Here is a 26,242-nt window from a genome sequence, read left to right on the forward strand (position 1 = left end):
GTATTTAATATAAATATTCTGAAATTAGAGGTCAAGCCAATTGCAGTGTTTTAAATTCTCTTTTATTCTACATTTCACTTGAGGTTTCCATTTTTGATACCAGATTTTTAATATGTATTCTCTGAATGTATTTTCTTTCAACAGAGTCCATTTAACTTTTTTTCTTTGCATTTGTGCAGCATCTATTACCTCTCTGAGGACATTTATGCCATTTTATTTGTTTTGGTCTTTATAATTTAGGTTAGAGACTCACTGCAATCTCTGGGTGCTTAGTTAAGGGTGAAAAACTATGAGCTTCACTTTAGGGTGATATAGTGGGTTGTTTTGTTGGAAATCCATGATATGTGCCTTTAGATGCAGTTGATATAGTGCAATAATTAAGACTATGAACTTGGTAGCTAATCTGCCCATGTTTGATTCCTGGTTTTGCTGGGAAGAGGCCACATTTAGACATATTATTAAGCACTCTGTGTTTTGGTTTTCTAATTTTAGAATGGGGACAAAAATACTACCACCTAATAGAAATCTTGTAAAACTTAAAAAATTTTAATATGTATAAATAATTTAGAATAATGTTTGGCACACACTATTATATGTGCTAACTGCTATTATTACTATTATTATTGTTATTAATATTATTATTGTTATTATTATCTCTTTAGAGCAGTCCAGTTTTGCTTAAAAAAATCTTGTTGGAATTCAAAGAACCAAAACAGACAGAGTGCTGACTGGTTTCAACATTGGCTGTAGACTCCAACCTCTTCCTTCTGGTTTCAGTATGGGCCCCCGTAGCTCAACTTCCTCAAGTGCACTCTTGTTTACTTCCCAGAGAATAAAACCTCTAGTCCTTTGCTTGGGTGGGATGGAGCAGTCACCAAGCTGCTCAGAGATAGTTGTTTTTAAGACATTTTTTCAATAAATTCTACTTTTGTTAGACGTTTGATCATTCCGGCTTTGAGACGGATGTAGAGATGCCAATCTCAGAAACTTTTACAGGGGAGAAAGGGGTCCTAAACATTGGTTAGCTCAGTTACAATTCATCTATCTGCTTTCCAGCTTCCAAAATTTTTTGTTGCACCCTATCCATTTCTCTTTTGCCTTGTGGTTTCATGCCATAGGAGAGAACATGTGTTCAAAGATGATATTCAACCTTCCATCTTTGCCAGAATACTCGGTGTTTTTTAAGAAAAATAAAACACAAGCACTTGGGAGTAGTATGCTCTCTTTTTAAAAAAATAATTGGAGTTACAAAAATGTCTTACTACTGCATAGTGTGTTTACGTGTAGTGTCTTATATGATCCTCACAAAAACCCTGTAAGTTTAGCAAAGATATTTGACTATTATGTAAACTGGAATTAAAAGATTAACTGGCTTGCATAAGGACATATCTTCCATTAGTAAGAGATATAGAATTAGTGATCATTACTTCTGGCTCAGGCCTAGATTATTCAGAATTTATCTATATATTAGTTAAGTATAGGTAATCAAGTATTTATGAGTGGCCAGATTTACAGAGAAAAAAGCCTCGCAATCTTCACATTCAGCCTAAGAGTTTGTTCAGATAATTTTTTCAAGTATTTTATAAGCCATCTTAGCTGCTTTAAATTTAAGGGTTTCAGTAAAATTCATGTTGTTCAGACCTTGTGTTTTTAAACCAGTGATGCACTATACCATCTTCACTACTGAAAATGATAAAAGTAATAAAATTGCCAGGAAATGCTAAAGATTAGTTTTCTATTTCAACTTTCTGTAGAAGTTGTTTAAGAGTTGAATGGCATTACATACCGCACACATACACACATGCAGTCTACAAAGGTAGTGATGGCTTTTAATCTTACTTCCCATATCTTTTCTACACAGCATTGTGTTTCACAGCCATAACTGAGAGATGACTGTGCTCAGTTGGAAACTGGTTAAAGAATGACAGCAAAACAAGCAAGCAAGCCATATAGATTGTGTGTGAGCAGCAAGTAGTCAATATTTCTAAATTGAAATATTTCTTATTTGGGTTTTTGTATTTATTATGAGAAACAAAACAATTTGGGTAACTTTTCTATCAAAACCTATTATGCCATATAGGAACAATAGAAATACTTATATTTTCTGCAGACAGGAAAGATGAGTGAACCTGTACAAAAATCATAGACAATAGATTTCAGAAAATCAGAAGTATATCAATAAGAGATACTTAAGTAATCATGGAAGGTAGGAAATGATTAACTAATAAGGACCTACTGTATAGCACAGGGAACTCTACTCAATACTCTGTAATGGCCTATATGGGAAAAGAATCTAAAAAGGAGTGGATATATGTATATGTGTAACTGATTCATTTTGCTGTACACCTGAAACTAACACAACATTGTAAATCTACCATACTCTAATAAATTTTTTTTTAAAACATAGGAAATGATTAGTTTCAAAATGAATATAAATAGTACCTTCTAGGAAATGCTCATAGAAATAAAAAATCAGTGCAGTAAAGTGTTCCAAGAATTTTATATAAAAATATATTTTGTAAAATCCTGATTTTGTCAGCTGAAGGTTAGTATTGTAGATTAGACATTTCAAATGTAAAATAATACTACATTTCACATTAATGTAAAATTAAACTATACATTTGTAAAGAATATATTAGAAATATATCTTAGTTTGTTGGGTGTGGTTTCTGTTAAAAAAGATTGATGTGTTTACATCATTAACCACAGCAAAATATTAATCATGGATACATTCATGTACCGTTAAAAATGTAATTCTCTTCTTTTAAATTGTGTTGCATAATGTTTAAACTAAAATTTTCTACTTTTAATGTTAAAGAGAAAGATGTAATTATACTATTTAAATGATTAGTGCCATTGTAAACATTATATTCTCCCTTTGTTTTGGACAAAATTACTAGTCCTCAAGTTTTTATTTAAATTAACTCTTCAGTGATGGAACATGTTATCATGAATTGAAAATCATGTAACTAAAGCAATAAAATGTATTTATTGCTAATGTTCCTATAACTAAAATAAAGCAGAGAACTTAGGAGATTTATGACCAATACAAGTAAGAATAACTTTTTGTACACTTTTTATCTCTGCTTGATTTTTGGCCTCAATGAGTACACCCATGTTATGATATTACACTATCACTCTCCATTAAAGATGTTACATTTTAAATTGTCAAGAAATGAGCATGCAATTTTGATTACATAAATTTTTAGTATTACATTTTTGGATTGTGTTTATTATCAGTCACAGATTCACTAAATCAAAAACTGTATCCAAGTTTTTTTTTTTACATAAAATCTCTTTAATCTGCAGGTGAGCTCTCATTTTGATTCTATTCTGTATTTGGGCCTCACTTAATCCAAAACATTAGGAGAAAAATTCTTTACCTTTGAAAGGAAATGAACTTGTTCTAGCTATCCTTATTATGTTACTAATTTGGATAGCCAGATACATCTTTGCAAAATCTCACTATTGGTCTTAATTATTCCAATAAGAATTTCATCATAGCCTTAATTCCTTTCATTTCCCTTTTCTACTCCTAACATTTGATTATTCTACTTGAAAACAACTGACATGCCTCCATAGCTGCCCAAATTTGTAATCATATCAATCTTATTCTGGGGGTTCTAGCTGCCTTCTTTCCCATTTTAAGCCACTGGCCTTTTAGCATGTTTTAGTGTTCACTGGAGAGCAAAGGTTTACACGTCTACCCTTTCTTAGCTCTAAAGCTACCTGTTTTTATAAAGCACTTATTGTACCCTTAGGTATTCCCCTCCCCAAATTAAGGTTTTTCTTCCGATTTTATCATTGAAATAATGCCAGAATATTTCTAAATATTACTGTGTACCTACCTTTTAGTGGAAGGAGTAATATCGCATTTATGTCCTGGCACATGTAGGACTAAATGCACGCTTAAGCTGCAAAAGATTGTGTATCTATTTATTTGAAAATAGTTTTGAGTTTTCATGACAGAGAAACCAGTATGGTGAATATCCTTCTTGTGTTTATTGTTGCAGTATTATTTTTTGTGATTGTATAAAAATTAAACTAAGATAAAGGTTTCACAGACGAGCTTTCCATAAGCAGATGCTAACCTTTTTCCTGTTTATGTTTTACCAGTGCCTTCTGAACAAAACCCATTTCTTTCCTTTAGCAATTGATCGTACTGAAGCCCTACTGAGAATTTCCGGTTGGATGTAAAAACTCTTCTATTTTCTTGGTCCAGGAATCGTTAGTTAGTAAGACCTGAATGATTGATTTCCTGTTGTCCTGAGGCAGGTTAAAAGAAGTCCTGTGGTGTCCAGACTGTGTCTTAGCAGAAATGTAGTCATTCTTATTTGTAATATCCTTATTTGTAACAAATTCCTCTCATCTCTTCAACCTATATCTGTATGTATCCTTGGGGGATAATGTAACATCTGTCTTACAGTCAACTGAATTTGGGGGGGAAAAAAAAACTCTTAGTGTCCAGTGTCTGCATCTTCCAAATTTGATGTTATAGTAATGTTGAAGGATAAAGTTGTTCACATGAGATATTCATGTGAGATACAAACACAAAAAACTGTCCTTATTAATCTTGTTTATTTTCTCTTGTTTATTGCCTCCTAATGATTTACTAGTTGTGAACTTTTGAACATCAGGACATTTTTTATACATCTGTTAAATAAATCTGCTCTATACCTGGAAATATGATGAGGAATTGCTGAGAAATGTTTTTATACAGATTTTGACTTTTTTGTGGCTTAGTATCACTGTTATTACTAATACAGTTATAAGGTAGGATGAGCAAACTAAATATGGTCAATTTCATCTAAATATTGTAGGATCATGTGGAAACTAAGAAATGTCTTTCTTATGTATTTTATTTTTCCCCAGAAATCAAAAATCTCCACCTATGACAAAATGTGGGCCTTTATGAGTAGCAGGAGGCAGTCCGTGCTCGTCAAAAGTAATGAAGAAGGAATCCAGAGAGTCCTCACCTCCGATTATGCTTTCCTAATGGAGTCAACAACCATTGAGTTTGTCACTCAGAGGAACTGTAACCTGACACAGATTGGCGGCCTCATAGACTCCAAAGGTTATGGCGTCGGCACCCCCATGGGTAGGCTTCATGTCAGCCACTTGTTCTTTGTTCATTAATCTTAGTTGCTGTGAAAATGGAAGAAAAACAGTGCCTCCATTTGCCATTAGGAATCTTGCTTCAAACAAATGTATCTTGCTATGTTCTGAGACTGTATAAAGTCAGGAAGATATTTGGATATCTGCTTCTAAAGGAATAAGTAACAGAAGGAAAATTGATTTCTACCAAATGGTCAGTAGACATTTTTACTGTATCAGTGTTGAAAACATCCACAACACCTCCCCCCCTCAAAGGACCTTCTCAATCTTACACTTAAAAAAAGTTTTTATGAATACAGTTTTTGCAACATTATTTTTTCAGATTGGTGGCTTATGAATATAGTATTTGACTTAGTTAACTAAAAGAATGAGCCACAAATGGTTACTGTGAATAATTATTTACAAGAGGTATATGTTTATTTAAGAGGAATAGCAGATTATTTACCAGGAACATACCTAGAATATTTTACACTAGGATTAATTAGTTTTAACATTCTCTTTCTTGTATATGACAAAATTCTTTTCAATAATAATCATGGAATGAAATAATAATAATTGCCACAAAAGACAATGAAAATTTTCATTTATTGAGCTTCATATTTATGTATAATGTATATGAACATGTATATACATTCATATGATTAATGAATGTATAAATACATATTACAGTATATATGTACATGTCATGGGCATAAAAATGGCTCCCCCAAAATGTCCGTGGCCTAATCCTGAGAACATATGAATTTATTACCTTTTATGACAAAAGGGACTTTGCAGATGTGATTAGGTTAAGGATCTTAAAATGGGGAGATTATCCTGGATTAACCAGGTGGGTCCAGTATAATTGAAAAGGTCCTTAAAAGAAGGACACACAAGTGTCACAATTAAGAAGGTATCACAACAGAAGTAGTGAGAGAAAGAATGTGCTAGTCCACCTGGGCTGCCGTAACAAAACACCAGAGATTGGGTGCTGTAAAAACAACAGAAATTGATTTCTCACAGTTTTGGAAGCTGGAAGTCCAAGATCAAGGTACCAACAGATTTGGTGTCTGATGAGAAGCTGCTTCTTGGTTATTAGACCAGGAAGGAACAAGGAATCTATCTTGAGTCCCTTAAATACAAGCACTAATCACATTCATGAGGGCTGCACCCTCATGACCCAATCACACCCCAGGGACCCCACCTCCAAATACCATTATATTGGGGATTAGGTTTCAATATATAAATCTTGGGGTGGGGGGGACACCATGGCAGGGAAGGGGAGGAAGAGAGAGAGAGAGAGATTGATTTGAAAATGTTACTTGGTGAACTGAAGATGGAGGAAAGGACCACAGCCTAGCAATACAGAGGACCTTTAGTAGTTAGTTTAGGAGACAAGGAAACCAATTCTTTCCTGGAGGCCACGGAAGGAATGCAGCCCTGCAGATACCTCACTTTTAGGACTTCTGACCTATAGAACTATGGGATAATGAATTTGTGTTATTTTAAGCCCCTCAATTTGTGGTAATTTGTTATAGCAGAAATAGGAAACTGATACTGTATGCAAAGGAAAAAAACCAACAGATTAACATGTTTTTATTACATCATTTTTTTTTTAAAGAAAGGGGAAAGCACTTACAGCTACTCACTGGCTATACAGTAATGAATAATGACACTATAATTTTTCTGAGCCTTAACTTCTGCAAATTTTTAATGACTTTGTCAAAATGGATCTTCATGTATTTGTGTTTAAAAAATGGTATAGTCGTATTTGTCCATGTATCCTCATTCATAATTTTATTACTTTTAATTTTGAAAAGTTTCTTTCAAATGAGCTAACATGTATACCATAGTTAGAAAGTTGGGCACAGATTCATAAAAATCCCATTTCATGATAAATTCCAGAAATTGCAATAGTGTCCATGTCTTTGTTTCTTCGGGATCATTTCTAACAACTTTCAAATGTCTAGGAAGTCCAAAAATTTTCCACCATAATGACTTCAAAAACTTCAACATTAAATTCTTTCATATTAGGTAAAGTTTACTCAAATTCATTATAGCTCAAAATAGTTTGAACTGTCTTTGAGAGAATTTTGAGACATTCTCTCCTGTAACATTACATATTCCTGCAATTACATAGTAGACTCAAAATAATGATTGCACAGTCATTGTGAAAGCAAAGCAGAACAAAACAAAAAAACAAGAACCTTAAGTTCTTGCTCCAAAAATATGCAAGTGTAGCTGAGCTCACATATTTGGGGGAGTGAGCTGTATAATGAGAATTCTCCAAATTAGTTTCCAAGTGGAGTACAATGTTTATTAAAGAATAAGAAATAAATAGATGCTAATTCAAAACTCAATAAGAGTTGGGCTGTTAAAACTCAATAGTAATTGTTTAGAACCTGGATGAACAAAAGATATTTTCAAGAGAGGAATATTTTACTTTTGACATGTTTTGACTTGCCAGTGCCAGGTGACAGTTGTTGCTATTATTGTTTTAAAATTCTCTACACAAAATGAACCCCCTTTATTGTTTGCACTAGGGAAAGGCCATCCAAAGCTTTGCCATTATTATGCCAATGTATGTATGTATTCAGAAGTTTTCTAGTTAATTCTAATATATAAAAATGTTTGAGTTCTCATAATTATAGCTTAAGAAGCACTTATTTTCAAAATGCTTTAAATTATACTTATATTCACAGTAAGGCTTGAGTTATTGCCACAGGTTTGTGTTGATGGAGTGTTCAAATCCTGGCATACTCCATAGTTAGATCCCATATGGCTCTTTGCCTCAGTAAGAATTACCTAAAGAACTCAACAACTTCATGAGTTGATGTAACATTTATTTGGAATTTGTGATGAGTAACTTTGATAACTTTTCAAGCATACTTGTACTCATTTATGAAAAGTTATATGAACAAATTTATGTTTTAGAAAAGAGGCTGATAATATGCTCTAAAGTATCATCATGTAGTATTTTGCACACTGATATCCTAGATTTAGCCTTGTCACTTAATGTGATCTTAGACAAGTGACATGAAATTTATAGCTTCTAAATTTCTTTTTCTTTTTAATTAGTAAAATTACAGGGTGAGACTAGGAACACCTAAGGTCTCTTTAATGCTAAACTTTAATAATGTTTCAGGTAATATACTTGACAGAGTCCCAGAGTTTGATTTAAAGTGGGCTAGAAACTACGTGGAGAAATATGATTAGCTGATGTTTTCAAACAAATTTTAAAAATCAAACACCTTCTTAAACACTTATGAGAGGAATGGAAGCAGTGATTTGATAGGTTCCCATTGCCTCACAGTTTCATTTGGAAAGAGCTGAAGAAAATAAATGCATTTTTCAGTGTTGTTTCTAGAAGGAGTGAGATTCCTGTGTATCCTTACCCTCCTCTTTTGGTTTACATTGCGTGGAAGAGGGCAGAGATTTTTGTCTGTTTGTTGCTGTAAGCCCACACAACAATAGTGCCTGCACTCTGTGGACCCTCAATTATTTGTTCAACAAATGAACTCTACATATGAAAATATGATGGTGCAGCAAGACTTATAAATACAGAAAACAACTTTTGGAGCTAAAGATCAGCATGTCATGTTACATTACTCAATGCGATGACCTCATTAAACAAACCTGAGTGACTGAAGGTAGTGAGAATTGAATAAGATTTGGGGAGGATGTTTGAGGACTTTAGAGTATAGCACAGATATTCTACATTAATATTAGTTACATAATAGCACTCATAATTTCAAAATTTCTAGAATAAAGAAATTTGACTTATACTTAATATAAAACCTTACCTTGATGGGATTTTTTGGTTTGTTTGCTTGTTTGTGTTGTAAATACAATGTACCAGTGTACCAGGAATGTCTCTTATCATATTGTTTTGCTCTGAGGAAATGCTAGTTACAAATAAATCAAAATAGTATATTATATAATTCTCAAAAACTCCCTGAGATATTTCAGATGTGAAAGCTATTTAAAAAAAGAAAGATAACAGTTAAATCAGTTCTAGGGAAGCTGTTACAGTTTCTTGGAAACATACAAATAGCAATTTTGTTTTCTCCCTACCCCTGACACTGTTTACTGAAAGATACTGACTTATAAGGAAAATATAAAACAATTCAAAATATTAATAAATGTATAAACTACACAACTTTTTAAATGTAACTTTTTAAATGAAGGAAAATACTGGGCACAGCATTTGGAATTTCTATTCTCATTTTAAGCTTATCTTATATATGAGAGAACGAAACAAATTAAATTATAAGCCTTAGGGTGTAGATTTTTTTTTTCCTTTTATCTGTTCAACTCAGCTGATCAGATCAACTTTTGCCTTCTGAAGAAAGCGTAGTTATTGCAGAAAATAGTCATTGATACAGGCAAGGTCACTTGCATGAGAAACTTAAGAAATCAAGTTGAATTATATATCTAAGTGGAATCATTTCATCGTAGTGTTTAGTTAGTCTGGTATAATAGTGTAATAAATTAGTGTTTTCATTAAAATGAATTTTTAAAAATTAGGCAATAACGCATGATAAATTTCTTTTATAGGACTTTCTTGGACTTTTAATGTAAAATTATCAGTACATATTAATAAAAATTCAAAGCATCTAATAATACTTTGGCATAGCAAAATTATAGACTAGGAAGAATATTTTACCATATTCTTCTTTATTTTCATTGCCAAATAATACTGAATTTCAATTTATTAAAATGTCTCATTACTGGGGACTTCCGGGGAAGATGGCGGAAGAGTAAGACGCGGAGATCACCTTCCTCCCCACAGATACACCAGGAATACAGCTACACGTGGAACAACTCTTAACAGAACACCTACTGAATGCTGGCAGAAGACCTCAGACCTCCCAAAAGTCAAGAAACTCCCCACGTACCTGGGTAGGGCAAAAGAAAAAAGAATAAACAGAGACAAAAGGATACGGACGGGACCTGCACCAGTGGGAGGGAGCCATGCAGGAGGAAAGGTTTCCACACACTAGGAAGCCCCTTCGTGGGCGGAGACTGCGGGTGGTGGAGAGGGAAAGCTTCGGAGTCGTGGAGGAAAGCACAGCAACAGGGGTGAGGAGGGCAAAGCGGAGAGATTCCCGCACGGAGGATCGGTGCCAACCCGCACTCATCAGCCCAAGAGGCTTGTCTGCTCGCCCGCCAGGGCGGGCAGGGCTGGGAGCTGAGGCTCGGGCTTCGGGGTTTCGGTCGGAGCACAGGGAGAGGACTGAGGCTGGCGGCGTGAACATAGCCTGAAGGGGCTAATGCGCCACAGCTAGCCGGGAGGGAGTCCGGAAAAAGTCTGGAGCTGCCGAAGAGGCAAGAGACTTTTTCTTCCCTCTTTGTTTCCTGGTGTGCGAGGAGAGGGGATTAAGAGCGCTACTTAAAGGAGATCCAGAGACGGGCGCGAGCCGCGGCTGAAAGCACGGACAGCAGAGACAGGTGTGGGACGCTGTGGCTGCTGCTGCTGCCGCCGCCAAGAGGCCTATGTGCGAGTGCATGTCACTGTCCACGCCCCCCTTCCGAGGAGCCTGTGCAGCCCGTCACTGCCGGGGTCCCAGGATCCAGGGACGGCTTCCCCAGGAGAACGCACAGCGCGCCTCGGGCTGCTGCAACGTCACGTCGGCATCTGCCACCGCGGGCTCGCCCTGCACTACGTGCCCCTCCCTCCCCCCCGCCTGAGTGAGCCAGAGTCCCCGAAGCGGCTGCTGCTTTAACCCTGTCCTGTCTGAGCTAAGAACAGAGGCCCTCTGGCAACCTACATGCAGAGGCGAGGCCAAATCCAAAGCTGAGACCCCGGAGCTGTGGGAACAAAGAAGAGAAAAGGAAATCTCTCCCAGCAGCCTCAGAAGCAGTGGATTAAAGCTCCACAATCAACTTGATGTACCCTGCATCTGTGGAATACATGAATAGACAACGAATCATCCCAAATTGAGGAGCCAGGAGTCAGTGCTGTGCCTCTGAGGTGGGAGAGCCAACTTAAGGACACTGGTCCACAAGAGAACTCCCAGCTCCACGTAATATCAAACGGCGAAAATCTTCCAGAGATCGCTATCTCAACACCACCACCCAGCTTCACTCAATGACCAGCAGGCTACAGTGCTGGACACCCTATGGCAAACAACTAGCAAGACAGGAACACAATGCCACCCATTAGCAGAGAGGCTGCCTAAAATCATAAAAAGTCCACAGACACCCCAAAACACACCACCAGACGTGGACCGGCCCACCAGAAATACAAGATCCAGCCTGATCCACCAGAACACAGGCACTAGTCCCCTACACCAGGAAGCCTACACAACCCACTGAACCAACCTTAGCCACTGGGGACAGACACCAAGAACAACGGGAACTACGAACCTGCAGCCTGCGAAAAGGAGACCCCAAACACAGTAACATAAGCAAAATGAGAAGACAGAAAAACACACAACAGGAGAAGGAGCAAGATAAAAACCCACCACACCTAACAAATGAAGAGGTAATAGGCAGTCTACCTGAAAAAGAATTCAGAATAATGATAGTAAAGATGATCCAAGATTCTATTTCCAAGATCCAAAATCTTGGAAATAGAATAGACAAAATGCAAGAAACAGTTAACAAGGACCTAGAAGAACTAAAGCTGAATCAAGCAATGATTAGAAACACAATAAATGAAATTAAAAATACTCTAGATGAGATCAATAGCAGAATAACTGAGGCAGAAGAAAGGATAAGTGACGTGTAAGATAAAATAGTAGAAATAACTACTGCAGAGCAGAAGAAAGAAAAAAGAATGAAAAGAACTGAGGACAGTCTCAGAGACCTCTGGGACAACATTAAACACACCAACATTCGAATTATAGGGGTTCCAGAAGAAGAAGAGAAAAAGAAAGGGACTGAGAAAATATTTGAAGAGATTACAGTTGAAAACTTCCCTAATATGGGAAAGGAAATAGCTAATCAAGTCCAGGAGGCACAGAGAATCCCATACAGGATAAATCCAAGGAGAAATACGCCAAGACACATATTAATCAAACTGTCAAAAATTAAACACAAAGAAAACATATTAAAAGCAGCAAGGGAAAAACAACAAATAACACACAAGGGAATCCCCATAAGGTTAACAGCTGATCTTTCAGCAGAATCTCTACAAGCCAGAAAGGACTGGCAGGACATATTTACAGTGATGAAGGAGAAAAACCTGCAACCAAGATTACTCTACCAGCAAGGATCTCATTCAGACTTGATGGAGAAATTAAAACGTTTACAGAAACGCAAAAGCTGAGAGAGTTCAGCACCACCAAACCAGATTTACAAGAAATGCTAAAGGAACTTCTCTAGGCAAGAAACACAACAGAAGGAAAAGACCTACAATAACGAACCCAAAACAATTAAGAAAATGGGAATAGGAACATACATATCGATAATTACCTTAAATGTAAATGGACTAAATGCTCCCACCAAAAGACACAGATTGGCTGAATGGATACAAAAACAAGACCCATATATATGCTGTCTACAAGAGACCCACTTCAGACCTAGAGACACATACAGACTGAAAGTAAGGGGATGGAAAAAGATATTCCATGCAAATGGAAATCAAAAGAAAGCTGGAGTAGCAATTCTCGTATCAGACAAAAGAGACTTTAAAATATAGACTACTAGAAGAGACAAAGAAGGACACTACATAATGATCCAGCGATTGAACCAAGAAGAAGATATAACAATTGTAAATATTTATGCACCCAACATAGGAGCACCTCAATACATAAGGCAAATACTAACAGCCATAAAAGGGGAAATCGGCAGTAACACATTCATAGTAGGGGACTTTAACACCCCACTTTCACCAATGGACAGATCATCCAAAATGAAAATAAATAAGGAAACACAAGCTTTAAATGATACATTAAACAAGATGGACTTGATTGATATTTATAGGACATTCCATCCAAAAACAACAGAATACACATTTTTCTCCAGTGCTCATGGAACATTCTCCAGTATAGATCATATCTTGGGTCACAAATCAAGCCTTGGTAAATTTAAGAAAATTGAAATTGTATCAAGTATCTTTTCTGACCACAATGCTATGAGACTAGGTATCAATTACAGGAAAAGGGCTGTAAAAAATACAAACACATTGAGGCTAAACAATACACTACTTAATAACGAAGTGATCACTGAAGAAATCAAAGAGGAAATTAAAAAATACCTAGAAACAAATGACAATGGAGACATGATGACCCAAAACCTATGGGATGCAGCAAAAGCAGTTCTAAGAGGGAAGTTTATAGCAATACAATCCCACCTTAAGAAACAGGAAACATCTCGAATAAACAACCTAACCTTGCACCTAAAGCAATTAGAGAAAGAAGAACAAAAACACCCCAAAGTTAGCAGAAGGAAAGCAATCATAAAAATCAGATCAGAAATAAATGAAAAATAAATGAAGGAAACGATAGCAAAGATCAATAAAACTAAAAGCTGGTTCTTTGAGAAGATAAACAAAATTGATAAACCATTAGCCAGACTCATCACGAAAAAAAGGAGAAGACTCAAATCAATAGAATTTAAAATGAAAAAGGAGAAGTAACAACTGACACTGAAGAAATACAAAAGATCATGAGAGATTACTACAAGCAACTCCATGCCAATAAAATGGACAACCTGGAAGAAATGGACAAATTCTTAGAAATGCACAACCTACCAAGACTGACTCAGGAAGAAATAGAAAATACGAATAGACCAATCACAAGCACTGAAATTGAAACTGTGATTAAAAATGTGCCAACAAACAAAAGCCCAGGACCAGATGGCTTCACAGGAGAATTCTATCAAACATTTAGGGAAGAGCTAACACCTATCCTTCCAAAACTCTTCCAAAATATAGCAGAGGGAGGAACACTCCCAAACTCATTCTACGAGGCCACCATCACCTTGATACCAAAACGAGACAAGGATGTCACAAAAAAAGAAAACTACAGGCCAATATCACTGATGAACATAGATGCAAAAATCCTCAACAAAATACAGAATCCAACAGCACATTAAAAGGATCATACACCATGATCAAGTGGGTTTTATTCCAGGCATGCAAGCATTCTTCAGTATATGCAAATCAATCAACGTGATACACCATATTAACAAATTGAAGGAGAAAAACCATATGATCATCTCAATAGATGCAGGGAAAGCTTTTTTTTTTTTTTTTTTGCGGTACGCGGGCCTCTTACTGTTGTGACCTCTCCCGTTGTGGAACACAGGCTCTGGACGTGCAGGCTCAGCGGTCATGGCCCACGGGCCCAGCAGCTCCGCAGCGTGTGGGATCCTCCCGGACTGGGGCACGAACCCGTGTCCCCTGCATCGGCATGCGGACTCTCAACCACTGCGCCACCGGGGAAGGCCCCAGAGAAAGCTTTTGACAAAAATTCAACACCCATTTATGATAAAAACCCTGCAGAAAGTAGGCATAGAGGGAACTTTCCTCAACATAATAAAGGCCATATATGACAAACCCACAGCCAACATCGTCCTCAATGGTGAAAAACTGAAACCATGTCTACTAAGACCAGGAACAAGACAAGGTTGCCCACTCTCACCACTCTTATTCAACACAGTTTTGGAAGTTTTAGCCACAGCAATCAGAGAAGAAAAGGAAATAAAAGGAATCCAAATTGGAAAAGAAGAAGTAAAGCTGTCACTGTTTGCAGATGACATGATACTATACATAGAGAATCCTAAAGATGCTACCAGAAAACTACTAGAGCTAATCAATGAATTTGGTAAAGTAGCAGGATAGAAAATTAATGCACAGAAATCTCTGGCATTCCTATATACTAATGATGAAAAACTCTGAAAGTGAAATCAAGAAAACACTCCCATTTACCACTGCAACCAAAAGAATAAAATATCTAGGAATAAACCTACGTAAGGAGACAAAAGACCTGTATGCAGAAAATTATAAGACACTGATGAAAGAAATTAAAGATGATACAAATAGATGGAGAGATATACCATGTTCTTGGATTGGAAGAATCAACATTGTGAAAATGACTCTACTACCCAAAGCAATCTACAGATTCAATGCAATCCCTGGCATTGGCAATGCCAATACCACTGGCATTTTTCACAGAACTAGAACAAAAAATTTCAAAATTTGTATGGAAACACAAAAGACCCCGAATAGCCAAAGCAATCTTGAGAACGAAAAATGGAGCTGGAGGAATCAGGCTCCCTGACTTCAGACTATACTACAAAGCTACAGTAATCAAGACAGTATAGTACTGGCACAAAAACAGAAAGATAGATCAATGGAACAGGATAGAAAGCCCAGAGATAAACCCACGCACATATGGTCAACTTATGTTTGATAAAGGAGGCAGGAATGTACAGTGGAGAAAGGACAGCCTCTTCAATAAGTGGTGCTGGGACAACTGGACAGGGACATGTAGAAGTATGAGATTAGATCATTCCCTAACACCATACACAAAAATAAGCTCAAAATGGATTAAAGACCTAAATGTAAGGCCAGAAACTATCAAACTCTTAGGGGAAAGCATAGGCAGAACACTCTATGACATAAATCACAGCAAGATCCTTTCTGACCCACCTCCTAGAGAAATGTAAATAAAGACAAAAATAAACACATGGGACCTGATGAAACTTAAGCTTTTGCACAGCAAAAGAAACCATAAACAAGACCAAAAGACAACCCTCAGAATGGGAGAAAACATTTGCAAATGAAGCAACTGACAAAGGATTAATCTCCAAAATTTATAAGCAGCTCATGCAGCTCAATAACAAAAAAAGAACCCAATCCAAAAATGGGAAGAAGACCTAAATAGACATTTCTCCAAAGAAGATATACAGACTGCCAACAAACACATGAAAGAATGCTCAACATCTTTAATCATTAGAGAAATGCAAATCAAAACTACAATGAGATATCATCTCACACCAGTCAGAATGGCCATCATCAAAAAATCTAGAAACAATAAATGCTGGGGAGGGTGTGGAAAAAGGGAACACTCTTGCACTGCTGGTGGGAATGTGAATTGGTACAGCCACTATGGAGAACAGTATGGAGGTTCCTTAAAAAACTACAAATAGACCTACCATATGACCCAGCAATCCCACTACTGGGCATATACCCTGAGAAAACCATAATTCAAAAAGAGTCATGTACCAAAATGTTCATAGCAGCCCTATTTACAATAGCCCGGAGATAGAAACAACCTAAGTGTCCATCATCGGATGAATGGATAAAGAAGATGTGGCACATATATACAATGGAATATTACTCAGCCATAAAAAGAAACAAAATTGAGCTATTTGTAATGAGGTGGATAGACCTAGAGTCTGTCATACAGAGTGAAGTATGTCAGAAAGAGAAAGACAAATACCGTATGCTAACACATATATATGGAATTTAAGAAGAAAAAAAATGTCATGAAGAACCTATGGGTAAGACAGGAATAAAGACACAGACCTACTTGATAATGGACTTGAGGATATGGGGAGAGGGAAGGGTAAGCTGTGACAAAGCGAAAGATAGGCATGGACATATATACACTACCAAACGTAAAATAGATAGCTAGTGGGAAGCAGCCGCATAGCACAGGGAGATCAGCTCGGTGCTTTGTGACTGCCTGGAGGGGTGGGATAGGGAGGGTGGGAGGGAGACGCAAGAGGGAGGGGATATGGGAACATATGTATATGTATAACTGATTCATTTTGTTATAAAGCAGAAACACTATTGTTAAGTAATTATACTCAAATAAAGATATAAAAAAAGTCTCATTACTAAAAGTTGCTTAATGCATTTAACATACATTTTGTTTTTAGCCTAATTCTGAATGAGATAAATTTGAACATAATAATTTAAATTTGACGGGATGAATATTCAAACCACTCACCTTTAGGTATTGCAATATAATTTTTGTTTCTTTTGTTCAGATAGTTTTCTTCTGTTTGACTTGATAATATTAAGTTCTTAACTTTAGTAAATTATATTTTATTCGCCCATAACATAGTATAAAATTAAAATGATTTTGAGACTCCAATACTTTATGAGTAAGTCTTAACTCATATAACTTCATCAAAGAAGTATAAGCTAGGAAAGGGCCTTTCACACTTCACCCCCTCAAATATGTCTGAGAAAAAAACTTCAGGCATTAATTTATGATTTACTGTGTCATAGCTCTGCCAAAAATATGGCTTTCATGAATTATTACTTAGTCATTAATAAATGCAATGACATGCAACTCTAGAACTTGAGATTCTGACTTACGATAAATTTTCAACCAACATCATAACCTGCACTTCCCAACTAGTTAATTAGCATTTGCCTTTTATATCATCTTTTTCAAGCATACTGACAATTTTTTCATAATATGTCATTTTTACTTAGTTTTTAAATTTTGTTTAATTATAAGCCAAAAAATAAAAATAAAAAATAATGCATTTAGGTGTGAAAAAGAAAAGGTTATTTGAGTCTCTTTCCCAGCAAGAATTAAGGAGATGAATCTATTCAAAGCAGAGCAATATAGGCTCAGGTTCTGAAAATTTAGATCAGTTCCAGAAGTTCCCCAGGATTTTGAGTTTATACCTGCAGAAGCCATAAACTGATATGAAAATTCTGTCTTTATTAATACTGCAAATGTGATCAAGGAGAGGAACTCCCTTTGGTTTGCTTTTATTGTTGCTCAGATTTTTAGATACTGTCATAGAGGTGTATGTGGTTAAGTGCAGGAGGGTAAACAGAAATACTATGTCTCTTTTGGAGTGAATATTCAGAAATATTTTTAAAATTATACATATTTTTCTTTTTTCCCCCAGAAGTCCATGCGTCCTTTTAACCTGCTAGGCCTCCTCCTGTGTGATTCATCTAGGGGCCTGCCATCACCATTCATCACTCTGAGTGTGATGATTACTGCCCAAACTGTTGTGAAATCACTGAATGACTCAGATATAAGCTATTTAATTAGGGAAGCTCTGTTTACACAAAAATACCTTAGTGGAGCAATCAACAATGATGTGAAGGTAAATGCTAAATAAGCATAAACTGGTTTAATTAACCTTGTGGTGACATTAAATCCCTTTCATAGTTTTCCTGACTGCAGCAATGTTATTTTAATGTGATATTTCCTGTATGGTAGACTTTTTTTTTGAAATTGTAGGTGTTCTTACTCATAATAGGTTAACTGAACTTCCTTTTCATTCATTAGAATTTTTAAAAAACAACAACTGGATGGGGTAAAGCAGAAAAAGCAAATCACAGCAGTTTTCATTAAGGAATATTTAAAATGTGTGAGCAATTGCAGTCTTGCCTTTTAATTCACCATAGGTGATAATCTATTTTAGCCGAACAGGGAGCGTTTCTACTTAATGGCATTTTCAGCTGCCTTGCCTCCCTTCTGACCACCCATACTAAAAGCCTTCTTGGCTTCTATCTTTGGAATGTTGAGTGCACAGGGCGCTTTGAGGACTAGGCAGACTCAGCAGTCCATGAGCTGGTAGGAAAACAGCAATCTAGAAAAATATCCATTAGGGCCAGTTGGTGTTATTTTGTTTTGCTGTGTTCAATTTGGTAGAAATATTGTAAAGTGTCTGAAGTGTCCCATTAAAACTATTTATGTTTTTAACAAAGAGCTAGTGGCACACTTCATTCATTTATTGGTGCCTCCCAACTTTAATAACATATGGGAAGCATGAGTCAGCTGAAAAGGGGATGGAGGAAATTCTGCTCATGTCTGTGCCTATCGTCCAAGATGCTAAAATTTTCTATAATCTTATGTATCCTCATCTTACTTCTGGGATTAAATCAGTAGTAGTTTTCAAACAGTCCATGAATAATTATATCTGTGAACAAAATCCAAATTAAATTACTTATATCATGGTCAGAGAACTACTGAAATATGTGTAATACATGAAGAATGTAATAGGCAATGTAGAGGTGAAGTAAAGATGAATGTAAAGAGTATATTTATAAATCCCTTATAATACTAAGGTTAAATTTAATGACAATTTTATCAGACACAAAATTGTTACATACATTTTTCTTGTATTATATTTACTTATGTAATTATATATAAGATGCATTCTTGCTTCATAATTGGATTTTAATGTTACCTTTATAAACTAATTTACAACATATTTTATATTAATGAATACAAAATAGCTGTAGCCCTATTAATAATTCTTAAGTAAGTTTTATCTCATTATAATGCCCTTACACATAATCAGCCTAAAGTAAAAAATATTACAATAGGTTGTATCATGGACTCTTTATGGTAGAAAGATACCACATTGACATATGAACAATGTGAAATTTCATTCTTCACTTCTATTTTCTAATGTTAAATGCATGAGACCTCACTACTTCTTCATTTCTTGTTATTTGATGAAGTGAGAGATGTAGAATTGGTACTAAGGGAGACGTTTATTTAAGGCAGATGTTGGTGTTTATAAAAATAGAAATCAGTATGAAAAGCATGTTTTTTCCCTGTTTTGCTCACCATCCATATCTAGAATTCCCAATTCATCATATAATAAGTACTGTAATATTCATCATTATAGATGCATAATATTGCCGGCCTTCAGTTCTTCAGCTTTACAGAAATGAATGAATACATTTGTCTTCATTAGTTGAACATAATGCACAAAAATTGATGCAAATTATTCATCTTTCTGCAGGTCAAACCTTCCACTAAAATGCATTCTATTTTTTTCATTGCATAGGCAGCATAATTTTAATGCTGGTGAAGTAATTTTGCAAGTCTAAATCGAGATCTAATAATTTTCAGAGCCTGAATTAAACAAACAAAAAAAGCACCAAATTACCCCTGTAGAAGCTGTATTTTCCTGGCATATTTGTTAAAGTCTTAGATTTCATGTCACTGAAAACAGATGAGTCTCAGTAACCTATGCCTGCTCCACAGACATCATCAACAGACTCTGCAGGCTAGACTCTAGGAAGCTTCCACAGGGAATTTGATGAATTGAGAGCACCAGTGCGAGCAGCCTTCATGAATATTGTAAATGCTGATGAAATGGTACCTAAGCAATGAATAAATGGATAATTCTCATGAAAACAGAGTGAGTTCCGATAGACTTTATATGCAAACATTAGAACATTAATTCACTTTGTTTGTGTCTTGTGGTGATTACTCCAAAGCCATGGGTTCAAATTCCGTTATAGATTAGTTAGCCAGATTGACTGTGCCAGACTGTCATCCTTTGGTTAGCAAGACTAAGTAAGATCAATGAATCACTTGTATTGGGAAAAAAATAGTCAAAACATAGTGGTGAAATGTATAAGCACTAAATTCTGAAGATGAATGCCTTGCATTTGCTGGCCCTCATGTGAAAGGCGTATTCTTATCATGCTGTATAGAATATGTGGCCTTTGTAGACAGATGACTTATGTGCAAATCTTAGTTCCACCTGAGTGTCCTAGGTGTCCTAAGTGAAGTTACTATGCCTCCCAGAGACTCAGCATTCTTATTGGTAAATGAGTAGAATCATGTCTACATAATTAGATTGCAATAAGGATTAAACATCAAATTTATAGTACTTGGATCAGAACATATGCACCACAAATAATTCTGAAGGACTGTACTGAAGAAATATTTTATAATAAGTAAAATGATGTATTTGTGGTTTTTAAGTCATTTGCATCTTACCTTTTTCTCTCTATTCTTTATATTTTTAGTAATATTGAATGTATTGTAGGTAAGATGTATTGTTAATATGATCCATTCCTAAGTAATTAGAAATCATTTCCTATGGAACCCCACCAGGATTTTATCATCAGCCAATCAGTATATTGTATTTAAATAACTATGATTTGGTTATTTAGAAAGTTATCAATATATATTTTATAAAGATGAGACAATTTCTATTGTTGGGCATTATCTAAATAAAGTTTTTCCTTCTCTGAACATTTCCTGAATGTTTAGTAAACAGAGTCCAAGACGTATTCAGAGAAGATTATCTCTGAAGACAGGTATGTTTCCTTTTAATTTTGTCAATCTATAAGAAATTTTATCACTCTTCAACCTGCTTGGATCTGTAAAATAATGATCATAAAATATAAATATACATCATCCCCTTTCTTAAGGAGACAGACTTGGAAAAACAACTTTAACATCAAATAGAGAAAATAGAATACTGAACACAAACAAGTCTGTTATTTAATGTAGGGACTCAGAGTGGTAGAATTCACTGAGGACCAAAGTTCAGTTAGGCCAAATAGAAAAAGGGACTTGAGCTCTACCTTAAAGGATGGGTACTTTACTCTCCTGGAGAAGTTATTCTCTCTCCCAATTTTGGGATTCTTGAAGATTAAGTTGGTTGAGGATTTTATTTAAAATGGTCCAACTTTTATAATTCATTCATTAAAGTTTAATATTGGACTTGGGATAAAACATGATAGTAAAGAAAGTATTCCTGACATTTCCACTCTTACTGCTCTTCAAATGATTATTATGCAGATGAAAAATTGTAAGAAAAGCAGCGTTTCTAGAATGAAACTATTTCTATTTTCATATTTTGTGTCAGCGTTACATGATTTAATACCCAGAGAAGAAATGTGACTACAAATCTACTTCACCAGCCGCTTTTAACTAATATGTATGAAATACATCAGAACCAGTGAAAATAGTTTACTTTTTCATTATGTGCTGATAACATTTGCCCTTCTTATCCTTTTTCACATAAGTCAAAGAATATTCAGAATATGATTAAAAGGCAAATGCCTAAAATACATAATCCATAATATGAATTTTTTATTGACACATTTTGTGTACCTCATATAACCATCTCCTTTTGTGACCTTAGATACTTAGATTTCCTCCTGAGGAGTCTACAAATATTCCTTTGAGTAGAATGCATTCAAATTACTTTTCTACAGAGGTCATAACACTTTGAATTTTAACGTCTACAACAAAGAAAAAAACTGCAACCTCTATCCAATTTAAGCCAGTTATAGATTTTGAATATAAGTACTTAAAATATCTTTTAAAATTACTGTATATTAAATGTCCTGGGTGGTACATACACTTGATATCTATATACATTTGCTCCCTAAATCCATATAGTCTCTACCTCATAGCTTTTTATCTCTCTTCTCTTCTTTCTACATTAACAGTGTCATTTATATCTGGCTCCATTCCACCGTGACCCTGACATCTTGAACTTAGTTCTATCCTCTATATCTAGAAGAAAAGAATAAAGTGGGTGGGATGCTCTTACTATCATTTTCCTTTTTCATATATACCTTTCTAAACCAATAATGCAAATAGAAAGAAAAATAGAGGAAAAGCAGGTGAAAGGCAGCCAAAGAGAAAGAAGAGTTATTGTCCCTACTCTTCTTTTCAAAGTAATGAAGCCTTTTTTGTGTACCTGATCAGCAGACTAAGATAGTTCCATCTGTCACGTGGTTCTACAATATGGTGTTCTTTATTGTAATGATCCTCAAACTTGTAAAGGTTATTCAACATATGTGTTTTGTGTTGCAGTGAAAACTCTAGGAGGGCAGGGCTCATATTACATTGTTCATCACTATATGCCTAGAATCTAGCACCTGTGTATGTATGTCTAATAATTAATAGTAAAAAAAAAAAAAGACACATACATGGTCCTTGCCCTTGGGACACTCATATCAATCTAGTAGGAAAAGATATATAGCAAAACATTGGAATATGATGCACCAAATGTCATACTAGAGTATCTGCAATGTACTGTGGCACCAAAGAAGAAGGATCCTGTGTGTCTCTGTGGCAGCCAAGAAAAAGTGTGCAAAGGTCAGGAAAGATGAGCAGAAGTTTATCTGGATGTGAGGACATTCAACCAGAAAATTGGAGGAAGTATGGAATCAGGACTCTCCAGGCAATGGGAAATACAACTTCGTAGTTTGTATTGCTGGCATGTTAGGTGTGAGGAGAAGGATAAAGTCCAAGAAGCTTGTGATAGGTTGGAGAAAGGGACTGTATGACATCTTTAGGAATTGAGGTTGTATTCTCTATAGCTTTAGAGCACCGTTAAAAAAAATTTAAGCAGGAAAGTGATGTTCATAAATTTCCAATGTGGAAAGATTACTAGGTATCATGGAAGACATCACTTTTAGCTCTCATTTACCATTCTATGATTAAATGTTATGGGTTGATAATTTGTTTTCAGGATGAGATTAATCTCCTTTAATTTTTATGATTATCAATCATGGATTCCTTATTCTCCTATCATATTGAGAGTTTTCAACAGAATACCTTCAAAAGAAAATACAAAGAGTGATGACAGTAACTTCACACCAGTTTAGCTTTTATCTAATAGGAAATCTGAAATGGACCCCATGAAGTGTTTAGTTGCTACATATATTAAATGCTTCATTTGAAATAAATGTATTATAATTATTAGATATAGATTAGATAAAGATATATAGTTTGGGTTCATAAGGAATGACTGAGGGTAAAATTGCAGGCATGTATGACCAACTGTTAAGTAATTAATATTTATGCATGTATTCACTCCAGAAATATTGTCTTCACTGTGTGCCAGGTGTTATACTAACAAAGGAGATACAACACTGTCCTTATGAAATTTATAGCCTGTTAGGGTAATGAGCATTAAACAAATAGTCACAGAAATTATTTTTTAGTTACAAACTGAGATAAATTCTATAGAGGAAAATAACAATGATGCTTAGTATTGTATAACAGCATTGTTGACTGAATACGGCATAAAACTGGAAAATAGCAATTTAAAATGGAATCTGAAACGTAAATATAAAATTTGACTTAGCTCTTCTTAAAAACAAATATAGGAGAGACAGTGTCCTAAGAGATAATAAAACCCATCTTCCACTGAGAAAAAGACTCTAAGAAAATGTGGTCTGGTTCCAATTTTATTGGAAGATTTTATCATGGAAATAATGGTAAAAAGAGATAAAGCTCTAAAAGTACCCAAAATATGTTGTGCATTTAGGGCACCCAGCACTCATCTCAGCATAGGAAGCAGGGAACCATTTCATAAAATATAACATTGCCAGCAGCACTGTAATTTAAGAAAGAAGGTTGATGGTTCCAGCAGATAGCCTCAGATCTTTTTGTGCTCGCAGGTCTTTTACTTATTAAGGCACTGACCAAGGCCACTGACAGTTGATATAAGTGCAAAGATGGCATAAAAATTTATAAACTTATTTGTCACCCTAACTTATTCTAGATGGTTAACACTAAAAATGTGAAACAAGTCTGTTTATGAACTCTATTTGTTCTACTGAATTTAATAAGAACCTGAGAAGGTGTCCAATATCAGAAGTTCTGCCTTAACATATTTTGACTATATCATAATGGATATATTATAATGGATTCAATGTTTCATTCACAAAGCGTTTGTTTAATGCTTATTGTGTAATAGGCACTGTGCTAGATGCTGGATGAAATAAGATGAATAATGGATGGTTGATTACCTATAACTGACAGGTAGCCTGATTTTTAAGTCATTATTTAAAGGGCTTCAAGTATTTGGGTATGTGTCTTAGAAACATTGATCAGATTAAACACTTTCAAAGAAGAGGAATAATTAAGGAATTATTGAAGCTTTTTGAGGCAAATCATTGATATAATATACACTTAGTGATTATAGTATAGTCACATACCCACAAGACGTGTAAGTTACTATTCTTCAGAAAGTGCAACAAAGTATACTTGGAGAAATGACAAGCTAGAGGAAACTTAAAATTATGAGTAGTCTACTTCATAAAAATATCTTCCCAGACCCAAAGAAAACAAACACCAAGATGTTACCTAATTCTCTGTCATACACAGCACATAATATCATCATAATGAGCTGAAATAACCATGAAATATAAAACAAAGGAAATTAAAGTTCTTTAGGAAGTGGGCAGTGGGGATTTGTCATTACAAGTAATGGAAATACTTAGCCAGCCCCTTAGAATTTTAACAAAATATTTAAAGGATTTGGGTGCCATTAGGAAAAACAAAAGCTGTGTATTTTTCCCCAAAATTGGTTTCATCAGTTTTGATATACAAATATATTTAAATAACTCTTCTAACTTTTGTCCCCCAAAAGTATTTTGTAAAAAGACTTAAAAGCTGGGCATGAAGACATGTCTTAAAGTAAGTATTGTGATGCAAATTCTTATGAGCTGATGCTCATGAAGCATATGGAGCTAATAGATGAAAAAGAACATGCAAAAAATATGCTACTTGATCAGTAGTGCTGTGATAATGTGTAAATTCAAAGCTAGGCAGGGACAAGCAGGAGATCTAACAAGAAACAACTTATTTTTGATAGAGAGAGCTGATGTAGTAAGAGTAGTAATTATTGTTATCTAAGGCAGTGCTTTTCAAGTTGAGGTTAAAATAAAATAATTGATGGGAACATTAATAGATATGAATGAAAAAATTCTTCCACTAAAAATAAATTTAATCATTTAAAATATTTTTTAACCTTTTTCCTTTGATGGAGAGATGGAAACCTTTTATTTTGTTAACGTATAATGTGAATTTACAAAAGATATATTTGTTATGGAGTATTCTTCGAGCTTATCTGACCAATAAATTCTTTAAAAGTGAAACACAGAAGTACATTTCCCAAAAAGAGAAGTGTGTGGGGAAAATCCAGTTTAGGAAATATTGGTATAATGAGTTTTAGAACGAGATATTTATAGAAAGCAAGAGTGATTTTTTTTCTGACCTTTGTAATTGATTAAAGCATGCAGAAGCTTGATTTGAAAGTAAGGAAACTTTTGGCAGTATGGATGGGATATCTCCAGTATGTGTATGGATAATGTGATTTTAGAATATTTCACTAAAGCATGGTAAGTATTAGACTTGTTGTGCAACCTTTAAAGAAAAGCTATTTATCAATCAGTAAGCCTCCTCAAGAATTAAACGTAATGCTAACTCCATTTCCTTTATCATTTCTATATTATCTAGATGTACTGAATAGGATAAGGAAAATGTTTGGTACATACTTAAATTGGTGTGTTTGTAAAGAGCATGAAAAGGACAATCAAATGAGCAAATGAATAAACTATGTGTAGTAGATTGCTATGTGTAGTAGCCTGCTGCTAGGCTAGTTGTAGTGAATTAATGAAAACTGATTAGTCAAACAAGATGACCTTTATTTATGGTTT

General features: G+C 35.1%; 1 protein-coding gene across 3 annotated transcripts in view; it reads left to right on the top strand.

The window, feature by feature from the left end:
- Window positions 1-26,242, top strand: part of GRIK2 (glutamate ionotropic receptor kainate type subunit 2) — a gene marked incomplete at both ends in the record, with an annotated part of 630,446 nt that overhangs the window by 588,370 nt on the left and 15,834 nt on the right. For all 3 annotated transcript variants that reach the window (XM_079716371.1, XM_079716372.1, XM_079716373.1), the window contains one exon: window positions 4,873-5,098. In XM_079716371.1, the coding sequence (XP_079572497.1) occupies window positions 4,873-5,098 (226 nt within the window). The remainder of the gene's footprint in view (window positions 1-4,872; window positions 5,099-26,242) is intronic.

Source organism: Hyperoodon ampullatus, assembly GCF_949752795.1.
Source record: "Hyperoodon ampullatus genome assembly, chromosome: 12".
Lineage (NCBI taxonomy): Eukaryota > Metazoa > Chordata > Mammalia > Artiodactyla > Ziphiidae > Hyperoodon > Hyperoodon ampullatus.